The 12,400-nt window shown below is 57.3% G+C and overlaps 1 protein-coding gene across 1 annotated transcript; it reads right to left on the bottom strand.

Moving 5' to 3' along the window:
- Positions 1-1,224: 1,224 nt before the first annotated feature.
- On the bottom strand, positions 1,225-9,582 carry DBNDD1 (dysbindin domain containing 1). The gene is made up of 4 exons (XM_063112292.1): positions 9,552-9,582; positions 2,584-2,730; positions 2,124-2,264; positions 1,225-1,382 (listed from the first exon to the last, which is right to left on the bottom strand). The coding sequence occupies exons 1-4, from the start codon at positions 9,580-9,582 to the stop codon at positions 1,225-1,227; spliced, it is 477 nt and encodes a 158-aa protein (XP_062968362.1).
- Between the last annotated feature and the right edge of the window lie 2,818 nt (positions 9,583-12,400).

Below are 12,400 nucleotides of genomic sequence, written 5' to 3'. Positions count from 1 at the left end.
AGGATCAAAAGAGAAAACTGGTTCTGTTGATTGGAAGCCAAGGACAGTTTTCATCTCAGGAGACCTGGCTGGGGTGGGAACTGGACTTGCCAGTGGGAGGTGGGTGGGGGTGGGGTGCTCAGCATTGGGAGCTGCAGCCCAGGGCCTGCCCCAGGCATCTGTCCAGGGGAGTCTGATGAAAATGAAGATCAAGAGCTTATTTTTCTTCCCCAGAAACATATTAGTGGGGAACAGGGCAGGGCAGGTTGCCTTGGGGAGAGAAAGCTTCAGCTTTTAAGACCTTTCTTGGACTTGGTGTCAGACAAGGAGACTATTCTGTGTCCTTTAGCACATAAAAAGCAGCACTGGGAGCCACTGAGCTGGATGCCTTCTATGCGTCCGCCCCCCCCCCCCCCCCCCGGCTGCGCCCAGGATAGACCTGCAGAGTGCGCCTGACTGGGCCATGCAGCTGGGTGGTGGGATATGGAGAGCAGACCCTGCCCCATGCAGTCCAGGAGGTTCCAAGATGTCTGGGGATGTTTGGTGTCCATATCTCTCAGTCATCACTGGCAGGGGCCAAGAGAAACAGCCTTACGGGTGGGCCTAGGGAGGGGACCCTTGTGCTGACAGTACCTCCCTGGGGCGGAGGAAGGGGGCAGGACTGAAGTCAAGGGGGAAATTTTGGGGACTGACTTCCAGGTGCTTGGCTGGACAGCAGAGCGTCCCGTGAGCCACCACTAAACCCACCTGCAGCTTCCAAGCTCCGTGGCAGGAAATGCTGGGATTGGAGAGCCCCCGCCGCCCCCCGGTATTCTTGGAGCAGATCTTCTCACCCTGAGCCTGCTAAGGAGTCTTATGACAGACGAGAGCATGGGTCCTACAGACAGAAGTTTCCAGGAGGCCCAGGCCACCCCTTGTTTCATCCAGGGGCAGTGACTCTGTGGCGCTGCCATCCCTGATCCAGGATCAGAAGCAAGCTGGACGTAAGGCCACTGGGCTGTGCTTGTGCCGGGGGTGTCAGAGGTGCATGGCCAGGCCTGACGTGTCTCCCAGGGAAGCCACTGGTTCCTGTGGGGCTGAGGCCTGTACCCTGCAGGTGTGGTGGCCCCCAGGCCAGCAGGAGGTGATGGCTGCAGCCACATGGGGAGGGTGGAGTGTGTCCATGCTGCCAGGGCTGCCTGCATTTATCATCATGGTGGTGTCCTGTCACCAGCCCTGTGGCGGCTTGGGGGCAGTGGAGACAGCCTAGTCCTCCTTGGGCCCCTCCACGGTGAGAAACATGTCCACAGTTGTGGTCTGCCGCTCAGGGTCACCCAGGGGCTGCTTCTCGCGGTTCTGCTCAGCCCTTGTCCTCGTCCAGGCAGGCGAGCACAGGCAGCCGGCCCGGGGCAGTGGGTGCATCCCTGGCGAGGACATGGGAAGTGGAATCTAGCAAGGCCAGTGACCTGGAGTGGACACGCTGTGACCTGGGCATGTCACTCCTGCTGAGGCAGCTGCTGTGATAGCCCCTGTGCCTGCCTCTCACATGGGCGGCACAAAACGCAGAGCTGACCCCACAGAAACGCAGACTGGTAGGTCTGCTTGGTCCTGGCAGGGGCTTCCTGATGCCCCCAGCATCACTGTGTACCTGCTTGAGCTTTGCCTCCTCCAGGTGTGAACCTGATCCTGGCCCCTCCTGCTTGGTCTGCATTGACCCAGGTGGGACCTCCCCAGAGCCCTGCAGCCCTCACTGACCCTCTGCCTGTCAGGAGTCTTCAGTCTGTCTGTAGGGTGTGGGGGGCTCAGACCCCAGCCCCACCTCCCCAGACAGCAGCCACGACCCCTCCACATGCCCGGCTGCCTTGGGGGTCAAAGGCCAACGACTGCTTGGGAACCACAGGGGAAACCAAATCAATGAGCTGAGGAGGAGCCCAGGCTTGTGGGTCCCCCCCCACTTTGTGTGTAGCCCAACTCATAATTAAAACATTTAGTAAATTCTGCTTTCAATGGGATGAGTGGCCTTGTTGTGGCAGGAGGACAAACGTGTAAAATGCAGATGGTGACAAACACTAGAACACCCGTCTGAGATGGAATTATTTCTAAAAATGGATTTGGGGAGCAGCAGCCCAGGACTTCCCAGCCCCCCACCCCAGACCCAGCCTCACCTGCTGGGGATTCGCTGTTCAGGTTCTCGTCATCTGAGTCGGCAAAGACCTCGGCCAGCTCCTGGTCCGACATGTCAGTCAGCTCGGTGAGGTCCAGGAGGTCAAAGTGCACCTCCAGAGAGGAGACGCTGCTCAGTGGCTCTGGGGGCCAAGGGACACAGTCACCCCACAGCCCCATCCCAGCGAGGGTGCTCAGAGCCCGAGGGCCTGGGAAGGTCCATGCTGCTGCCTCCCACAAGACGGTGGACAAACCTGCACTTTTTGTAAAGGCCCACAGCATCCAGATAAGATTGGGGCAAACCCAGACCCCAGGGCATCTGCACACTTGAGAAGAGAGAGCTTCCGAGGCCTTCCACTTCCCAGACGGTGCAGCTGAGGGCCCAGCGCCAAGGCTGTGAGGCCTCGGCCCTGGACCCCACCCTCACGCAGTGTGCACCCTGGGGCAGTTGGCGATACTTACGCCGCCTCTCTGTGACCTGCAGGAGCCCTGGTGCCGGTATTGGGATGCCCACCTCCTCCTCGGCCACAGGCGTGCAGCAGCTGCCACCTGTCCCGTGGGCTGGGACACCCAGAGCAGCCTGTGGCACCTCAGCTTCTTTCACGATCTCTGTGTCAGAAGACAGGCGTTACCTCGCAACGGGCTCCCACCTCCCCACCTAGGTCTCAGGGTCGGGGGACTGGAGCACTGGGCACGTCAAACCATCATTTGAGGCTCTGGGTAATGATTGGGCAGTGCCTGGGGTTGCAGCCATGCCAGGACCTGTCGGGGCAGTGATGACTCGGGTTTCCTAGCCTAGCCTTTCTGGTTCCCTTTAATCCAGAACAGCCTGCGTGCTCCCCTCTCCTCTGTGGACTGATGTTTCTTTGTAGAAACCTGCGTGGTTGTACTGAACTCAGAACCACACTCACAGCAGAAGGCAGGTAGCGAGACGAGCAGCTGCTCTGCTAGTCTAAGACACCTTCGCCCCAGTCACACCTCACAACTGGGCAGATGTCCTTCCAGGTTTTTTCAATGCAATTTTATTTTTCAAAAGTGTAATTGCTTCTTTCATGTTTAACAACTCTTTTGTCAGAGCGGGAAGCCCCTTGGGGGTCTGCTTGGTGGAGACTGAGCCCCTCGGAGGTGGGGCCAGCTGCCTCCAGAGGCACTGACCACACCCTTGGTTGCTCAGACCCAAGGCTTCGGGGTCATTCTGGACTCCTATTCTTTCCATCCTTCCATCCACACACCCTTCAGAATGTTCCAGAGCCCTCCATCTACTGCCCTTTATCCCTGGGGGCCTCCTCCACCTGCCCTGCTCTTGCCCACAGGCAGCCAGGGGTCCCGTCAGCCAGAGTCGAGCACATCTGCTTAGTGCATGGCCCCTGGGCCCCTGGGCCCTGTGGCTCCATCTCACTTAGGGAAGAGAGAAGCATCCACCTTCCCGTCCCCTTCCCACCTGTCCCTTGTCCCCACTGTGGCGCCACTGCCGGCCTTCCTCCCAGGAAACCCTTCCCAGGTACCCCAACTTCTCTCGGCTCCTTCCTAGACCTTTCACTGGAGGGGCCTTCCCTGGCCTGCCTGCCCCCCTGGCGCTCACTGTGCACATATGGGATGAATGGGTGCCTTGCGAATACCGCACGGGGTCTCTCCGGCAGCACTGGCTGAACCTGGGAGCTGCCGGGGAGTGATAAGGTAAGCAGGGGCAGCTGCTGCCCTGAGTGTTGCACTGGGGCATGGCTGGGGCTCCCAGCAATGACAGCTGCCTGCAGGGGTCGGCCTGTCCTCCTGATGTTAAATGTAACAACTCTGGTTGCTGCCACGTGGGACAGGGTCTGGAGATGCGCACCCCTCCCCAGTTGAGCTGAGGCAGGAGTGCTGAGGAGCACAGCTGTGGACAGGTGGCCTGACCTCTGTCTCGGGCCTGGGGGATCCAGTTTCCACCTCTCTAGCGGTTTTTGGAATGTGGTTTTCTGAGCCTCCTTGGAGGGTAAAGTTACACCCACCGGTGTCCTGGCTCACCTCCAGCCCCTCAAGGACACCTTCCTGCCCAGAGGACACAGCAGAAGAGGCCTAGATTCTGCTCCAAGCGGGCAACCAGGGAGCCCTGAGTCCACAGGGGCGTGGGTGACATTTCCCAAGGGGGTGTGCAGCTGGCGGCCCCATGTTCCTCCCTGAGGGTACGTGTGTGTCACTTGAGTGTGCTCATGGCCACTGGCCTGTGTCACGGTCATAATTCCAAAATGCTTCCACACAGCTCAGAGTGTGCCCAGGGCTGTGGCGTGGCTGTGTGGCTCCCTTGGGCTGGGCAGCCCAGGAAGGTGCTGGCCTCTGTCTGGGGCGTCCATACCAGCTGCAGGTGAGGCTGGGGCCTCAGACCCGCTGGGTCCAGAGTGAGTGGGCGCTGCCCCAGGCTTGGCGGGCCCAGAGCCCCGAGGGAGGTGCAGGTGGGGAAACTGAGGTGCAGAGGGTGTAAGGACCTTCCAGGCCGTGCTCTAAGTCATAGGGGCACTCCCCAGGTTCACAGGCTAGGCAGGGCCCCACATAGAGCCTCCACCCCAGAGCAGGAGGACCCTGGCCCTTGACTCCACCTCTCTGACAGCCCTCAAAATCAAGGAAATGCGGGGAGAAAGCAGCTCTGCAGAGACCTGGGGAGGTGGAGGCCTGGGGAGGTGGCTTGGGGTTAATGACAGTGGCTCGTGGTTTTCTGGTTCACGCTGCCAGGCATGGTCCCAGCATTCCCTTCCTCACCTAACCCCAGCTTCCAGCTACTGGGAGAGGCTCTGGGTTTTATACTTTGAAGATGAGGAAACTGAAGCACAGAGTGGCTAGCACCTGTCCTGGACACGCAGTGGCCTCTGATCTGGGTCATGGCATGGGGCTGGTGGCAGGGGACCACAGTTCAGCCAGCAGAGAGAGAACACGTGACTCACTGGTTTTAAGTTTCCCTGGGCCCTGACCCATGGGGAAGTGGATTTCTGAAAGAAGGTGGGGTGGAAGTGGGGTCTCACTGGTTCATTCATTCATCCCTCTAATAAAGATGGCCCAAGCGCCCACTTTGTTCTGGGGACATGCATGGACAAAACATGACTCCTGCCCTTGGAGGGGCAAATGGTACCAGGGGAGCAGCAGGGCTGTTCTCCCATTTTAGGGGGTCGGGAGGACTCTACTGAGACACGGAAGAGGAGTCTGAAGGTGGGAGAGCTGTGTGATACCTGGGGGAGCCGTGGCACTGGAATAGCACATGCAAAGGTCCTGAGGGAAGTGTGGCTGCACATCTGAAGGACAAGCGGGGGTGGTGGGGGCCCGGGCGGGGTGTGTGCGCAGGTCATGCGGATGCTGTTTGGAGAGCGGCTTCTACTCTAAGTGAGCCTGCAGAAGCCGCAGAAGGGCTTGAGCTGAGTGGGGCGGCTTCCACCTGCACTTAAGGGTGAGGCCAGCGAGGACACCGTCCAGGTGGGAGAGAAGAAGGCTGCAGGCACCGCCCCCTCCCTCCTCCACACATGCTGGCTCCTTCTGCTTGTGCTGAGACGGGGGCCCCAGCAGGACCTCAGCCAAACAGCAAGCTTGTTCTCCACCTTACATTGGGGAGGGTGGCTGGGAATGCCACCATTCCCCATTGTAGATCCTGGGATCACAAGGGGCCTCAGACAGCCCCTGGGACAAACTCCAGCCCCACAGGCACAGCACCCTGGTCATATTGGCCCTAAGAAGCTTCTCATATATGAACACCCCTGAAAGAGCAATGCATCTGCAGTCGATGGTGTCCTAGAGTTGATGGGATTTGGTCCCCTGAACTTTTGAAGTTGCCAGGTATATAGCTTCGATTCTTTTCTGCCTCCCTTTGGCAGTGGTCTGGTCTGTATTCTGTAAATTCTGGTGCCCTCGCCTGTGTCAAAGCTGTGGGGGAGGAAACGTACAAGATACAATTTTTGCCAGCAAGGACACTAAGCTTTTGGTTGGAAGAATGTGATGGAAATAAGTGGCTGAGTCAAAATGCCAGGGACAGATGAGGCCTGAGCCCCCAGGAGGAGCAAGATTGATCTAGGCCACCATGGAAGACAGTCCAGCAGTTCCTCAAATGATCACACATGGAGTATCACGTGACCTGTCAATTCTACTGCTAGGTGTATACCCAAGGTAAATGACCGCACACGTCCACACACAAGACTCACATGTGAGTGTTCATAGCAGCACGATTCACCGTAGCCCAAAGTAGAGACAACCCAAACGTCCAACAGTGGATCAATGAAATGTGGCCCACATGCAATGGGGTACCATTCAGCCATGAAAAGGGATGAAGGCCTGACACGCTGCAGTGAGGATGAACCTTGGCAACACTGTGGTGAGTGCAAGAAGCCAGTCACAAAAGGCCACATATTACATGATTCCATCATGTGGGATGTCCAGAACAGGAAAATCCATAGAGAGTAGATTAGTGATTGCCAGAGACTATGGGGTGGGGTGGGGGTGATGAAAATATTGTAAAATTAGGTAGTGGTGATGACTCCACAACTTTGTGAATATACTGAAAATACTGAATTGTACACTTTAAAAGAGTGAATTTTTGATATGTGAATTATATCTCAGTTAAAAAACAATCCTCAATGGAAACAAAGGTTGCTCTTGGCTGGAGTGGATGGCAAAGCTGGGGCACGAACGACTCTCATCTGCTGTCGAGGAGGCTGGGATTGGGATGAGCAGTGTGGCTCCCAGTAGCTCCGCCTGGCCCATCACTGTGTACCAGGGCCTATGCTTGGTAGGTGCACAATAAATGCTTCTTAAACGAATGAGCCCAAGACCCCACAGTTAGTCAGTAGCCGTGCTGGGAATCAACAAGGTCTGCCTGACACCCTCTTAACAGGCTCTTGTGGGAGGAAGGAGCAGTTCCCCACAGTGAGACCTGCTGCTCCTCACAGGGTGGGAAGCAGGCAGGAGCGGGCAGCCTGGCTCAGCCACGGGTGGGGTGGGCTCAGCAGCCCCTGGGGCCGCAAGGACAGAGTCAAGCCCCAGGAAGGGTCCCAGGGTGTGGGGTCACAGCAATGTGGTGTTCTCAACCTGGCATAGCCTCTGTCAAGCGGGGGAGACCCCAGCTCCCTGTGGGGGCTGCTGCTGCCCTGACCTGTGGGTGGGCACTGAGGCAGCACCCCCTGAAGGGAGACTGGAGTCGGGTGCTACAGTTCTGCCCTGGCAGGCTTCCCAAGGGCTGATTGCTGATACCTTGTGCTATGCTTCTGACCTATTTTCCAGCACATTCGTGACTGGAAAACTTAGCCTAAATCTCATGTTCCCTGCTGTGCCCCCAGGGCCATACCCAGACACCGCTGCACAAATGAGCAAATTAATGAAGTGAATGAGTGAATACATAAAAAAAAAAATGGCTGCAGGGAGGGAGAGGTGTTCACAGGTCGGGGGCACCTGTACCCCATTCCCAGCACCTCTGTCCCTAGATTCAGGGCCTCACCCCCAGCATTTCACGTGCATTGGGAAGGCCCTGTCTATACTCCTCGCCTCCTGAGGGCACGGCCACGGTCCCTCTCTTTCCCCCTGTAGACCGTCACAGACTTCGAGGTAGGAGTGGGCTAAAGCCCTGGTTTTCCAAAAGCACCAGTTGGAGCCCCTCGAGGAGGGCACCCTTCACACCCCTGTGCACACTCCACGGTCTACACACTTTGATATTAAGAAATCATTGCTAATTTGTTCATGTGAAAAATTGTGTTTTAATGATGCTTTCTAAAAATCTTATCTTTTAGAGATAATTTCTGAAATATTTATGCGTGATATAATATGTCTGGATTTGCTTCAAAATACTACCACAGGGAGGTTGGAGGTGGTCTGGATGAGACAGCCTGGCTGCGGATATGGGGGCTGAGAGGTGGCACATGGGTCTTTATCACACTGTTCTCTACTTTGGAATGTGTGCCCCATTCTCCAAAATAAAGTTTTCAAAAGTAAGTGAGAATTCAGATAATGGCAGTCATAGTCATCAACATGTGACCTCATGAACTCACCAGCCCACTTTGCAGACGAGGAAACAGGGTTAAGACCATCAAGACCAAGAGTGCATGAGGGCCGGGCCCACCTGTCCCTGCTGCGTCCCCTTCAGGTATGGTGCCTGCACAGAGCATGGTAAACAAATGTCTCTGCACTGAGTGAGTGAGATGTCCAGCTAGTAAGTGAAGAATTCAGAAACTGAACCTGCTCTCTCTGCCCTTTCAGCAGGGGGAAGTCCTCCTTCCCCAGAGCAGGAGGGAAGAGACATTGACTTCCTTTTCCAAAGGCCTCTGTTATCTGACTGTGGGCTCCCACAGCCCTGCAGTGAAAGGGGGGCTGTCTCCACTAACAGATGTGCAAATGGAGGCTCTGAGGCCAGCGTCTCGCAGCTGGGAAACAGCGCTGAGGTCCCCAAGCCCTTGTTCTGCAAGCCTCCCCCATCCAGTACCCACAAAGCTGGGAACACCCAGGGTCCTAGGACTGTCAGTGGCAAGAAAGACCTCTGACCACCCCCATGACAAAATAGAAAACCCAAACCCACTAGCCTGTAGGAGTATCTGGTGGTGCTTAGAGGGAGGGTGACAAGGGCTTCCAGACAGGACATTGTTCCTCCCCCCAGATGGCAGACAGTGGTAGTAGACCCACTGCTTCCTGACAGCTCCTAGGGACAGCCCGAGGCTTCAGAGGAGGCCGCTGTGTGTGGTTGGGGGACCAGTAGGTCCCCTGTGTAGTTACAGAGTGGCAGGCTAGCCTGTACCCCAGGAACCTGCTGGCTCCCTGGATTGAGAACTCCAGGAAACCCAGGAGGCCTCGCCCGGCCAGGCAGGTGGAGGAGTCTGCAGTTTGCACCCGAGTTCCTAGGCTCATGGAACCTGAAAACCCTTCTGGAAAGGCAAGGGGGAGGGGGCCGGTTCTGAGTCTTCCTCCCGTTACAGCCACCACCCTGCCCCGGGCGACTCCAAGCGGGGAGACCTGGGACAGGACCTCAGCCATCAAGGGTCCCCGACCACTGAGGGGACAGCCTATGAGCACCCACCCTCCTGGATGTGTGCGCCCCCACCGAGACCCCATCTCAGCTCCGCGACCCTTGCAGGATCCGGGCCCGCGGCCTCTGGGCGAACAAAGCGGAGGCGCGAGCGGGCGGGGCCGCAGCTCGCCGACCCCAACCCCGAACTCCGGCCCGGCGCGCCCCTCCCCCTCTCCCCATCCCCGCCGGGGCACAGGACGAACTCGGGCCACTCGGCGAGGGGCGCGTCAGGCGCAGCTTCCCCGGCCCACAGTGCGGAGGATAGGGGGGCAGGGACGTGGTCCGTGACCCCCAGCCCGGGGCCGGGGGCGCGGGGGCTCGAGCGGCCGCGGGTGTGCGCGGCCGATGGGGGGGCTCGTGGGGAGGGGCTGAGGCTCGCCGCGGGGCAGGCGAGGCCGGGGGTCCCGGGGGCTGGGGCCGCACTCACCTCCCGGGCCAGCGCCCTCCGGGGGCTCCATGCGGCCGGCAGGGTCTGGGAGGGGCTCGGGCGGTGGCGGCGTCACCCGGCCCGGGCGCCCCAACAGCTGCGGCGGCGACTGGGCCCTGGCTCCGGGCGCAGCGCATCGGGGCAGCAGCCGGGGGGCCGCGGCGGCGGGGAGGAGCGCGCGGGGCGGGGCGCGCAGCTGCTCCGGGCCTCGGTCCCCGCGCATCTGACCCCAGCCCGCAGGACAGGTGCGGCCCCGCCCCGCCCCGCGCGCGCCCCCTGCTGACCCTGCGGACCGCGCCCCCCGCCTCTCGCTCCCGGCGCTGCCTGGAGCCTCTGCGCACGCAGCGCCGGCCTCGCCCACCCGCGCCCCGCTGTTTGCCGGGCGCCGACTGCGTGCGGGGGCCTCGGGGGCTGGGCAAGGGGCGGGGATGCGAGGTAAGGGGATAGGGCCGGACAGGGAGGGCGCCCTGGCCGGGGAAGGCACGGAGGGCCTGGGTGTGCTGGGAGCGCCGGGACGGGTTCATTCAGGTCCCATCTCTGAACGCTGGTCTGCTGCACCGGCCTGCACACGAGCCCCCGGGATGTGGGGCGGACTCTGTTAAGCGCTGATGGTGTGCACCTGGCTCTGTGCCAACTTCTTTGTGCACAATATCCCATCACTGCTCCGGTGATCCTAAGAAGAAGGTATCGTGACTGTCCCCGCGAAGACTCTAAGCACAGAGAGGGTAGGTGATGTGTCCAAGGATTGCACAGCCAGGCGCTAGAAGCCAGAAGGGCCGACTCTGAGCCTACGGTCTGCACGCTTCCAGAAACAAAACAAACCAGAGACAAGCGTCAGAGAGAAAGAGTTTCACAGCTAGGAGTGGAAAATGCCCGCAGAAGAGGGAAGTGTGGGTGATCTTGCTGGGTGGACGTCAATAGGCCCGGATGCAGGAAAGGCTCAGGCTCAAAAGTGGGTGGTCCATACAGCCAGGCTCTGGCTGCCCACCCATCTCCCAGCTCCTTACCCATGGCCTTTGAGTCAGTCATCGAGGCAGGCTAATAGTTCTCTCTCTCTCTCTTTTTAAAGTTTACAACCCAAAAAGAAAGAAAAATTGCTGTTTAAAACCCTCTAAAATGATTTCATGACCCATTAAGGCACGCTGAGTCACAGTCTCTGTGATACCCCCCTGCGGAGAGTTTTGCCCCTCAGGGACGACGCTGAGCTCCAGGCTGGGTGGCTGGGTGGTGGGGATGTAAGCAAGCCAGTGACCACCCCAGGAAGTCGGACCGTGGGTGGGCATAGGCCACTCAGTCAGCTGGGATGGCAGGTTGTCTCAGAATGGCCACAGCAGTTAAAAAAAAAAAAAAAAAAGTCATGCACACACAAAAAGTCACAGCAGTATTTCTGATCCTACTTGTCTTCCAGAACCTTCCACGCCCATCAAGACGCTCCCCATCTGGGCTTTTTCTGCTTGACCAGCTGTGGCTGTTCTGGCCAGTAGAGTGTGGCAGAAGTGATGTTGTGTGACTCCCACAGCTGCATCATAAGCAGGGTTCAGCTCTCTGGGAAGGCTCCTATTGGAACCAGGCCACATGAGAGGCCACCTGTGTGTGATCTGGCTGGAGGTCCCGCTGAGGTCTCAGCCAATAGCAAGCCTCAATGGCCAGATGTGAGTGAGCCCATAGATGCTTCCAGACTCTGCCTTTGAGCTGTCTTGGGACAGAGTGACGGGGGTGGGGGGGCTGAGGTGAGCTGTCCCTCCTGAGTCAAGGCCAGGTTTGCAGATTCATGAGCAAAACAAAGTTGTCATTGCGTTAAGCCACTATGTAACTGTAACGGTAATTGTTTAATGATAAGTCCCATTTAAGAGACAAATAGATGGTGCTGAAAGGGTCTCATCAAAGGTTCCCCAGCTGGTAGTGGACAGATGATCTGACTCCAGAGGCCCATGTTTATTTTTCTTTAGCTTTTCATTAAGAACATTTTCAAACACACAAAAGTGGAGAGGGTGGTACAGTTAACCCACATGTACTTATCACCATGATTCAACAATTACCAACTCACAGCTGATCTCATTTCTTCTCTGTCCTCAATTGCCTCGCTCTGCTACTGGGTTGTTTTGAAGCAAATCCTGCACACATTATATAATTTCTCTGAAAGAAAGTTCAGTCTTCTTAAACACTCTTGTTATCCTAACATGCAGGCCTTCAGTGAGCTGATGCGGTGGCCTGAGGCAGTTTACCTGGAGGACCAAGTGGGTGTTAGGAAGAGCCAAACATTAGTCAAAAATGGTCCGTTGGTTTGTGTGTGTTAACATTCATTTGCTCTGAGATTTTGCAGGAAACTCAGATGCTATTTATCTGGGTTTCTGAGCTGCACAGCGTGATTCTGAATGAAAATATCTTAAAGCAAAAAGAAAGGCTCTTTTCTAAAAATCCGAACTCAAATTCAATATGAAAAAAACAGGTCACAGTGGCCTTGTCGGGAGCTGAGGGTGTCCGCAGCCAGGGCTCCTTAAACTATTCAGCTCTGAGATCCACACTGATGAACCAAGCCAGGCTCTTGGTTCGTGACAAACGAATACCCTGTCTAGGCTGTCCTGAGCTTGCCCTTTTTGCTGAACGGAATTTTTGTTAACGTGATTATTTAATTCAGGACTCCCAGCCAAACTTCTAAAGCAAAAAGCCAATCAGCAGGAAGCTCCTAGCATATTGGGTCGTTGAAGTAAGTGTTAAATAATAACAATTACCCCTCAGTGCTATCCAGGTGAACTGTCTGATCTGCTAAGCCTCCTCTGGGTAACTCCTACCTACCACCACCAGCTCTGGGGGAGGAGGTCCCTAGCTAGGTTGCCCAAGCACAGTGA

The sequence above is a fragment of the Cynocephalus volans genome, chromosome 10, assembly GCF_027409185.1.
Source record: "Cynocephalus volans isolate mCynVol1 chromosome 10, mCynVol1.pri, whole genome shotgun sequence".
NCBI classification, from domain to species: domain Eukaryota; kingdom Metazoa; phylum Chordata; class Mammalia; order Dermoptera; family Cynocephalidae; genus Cynocephalus; species Cynocephalus volans.
The sequence above is the reverse complement of the archived record's forward strand: the minus strand, read 5'-3'. Positions and strand labels throughout refer to the sequence as shown.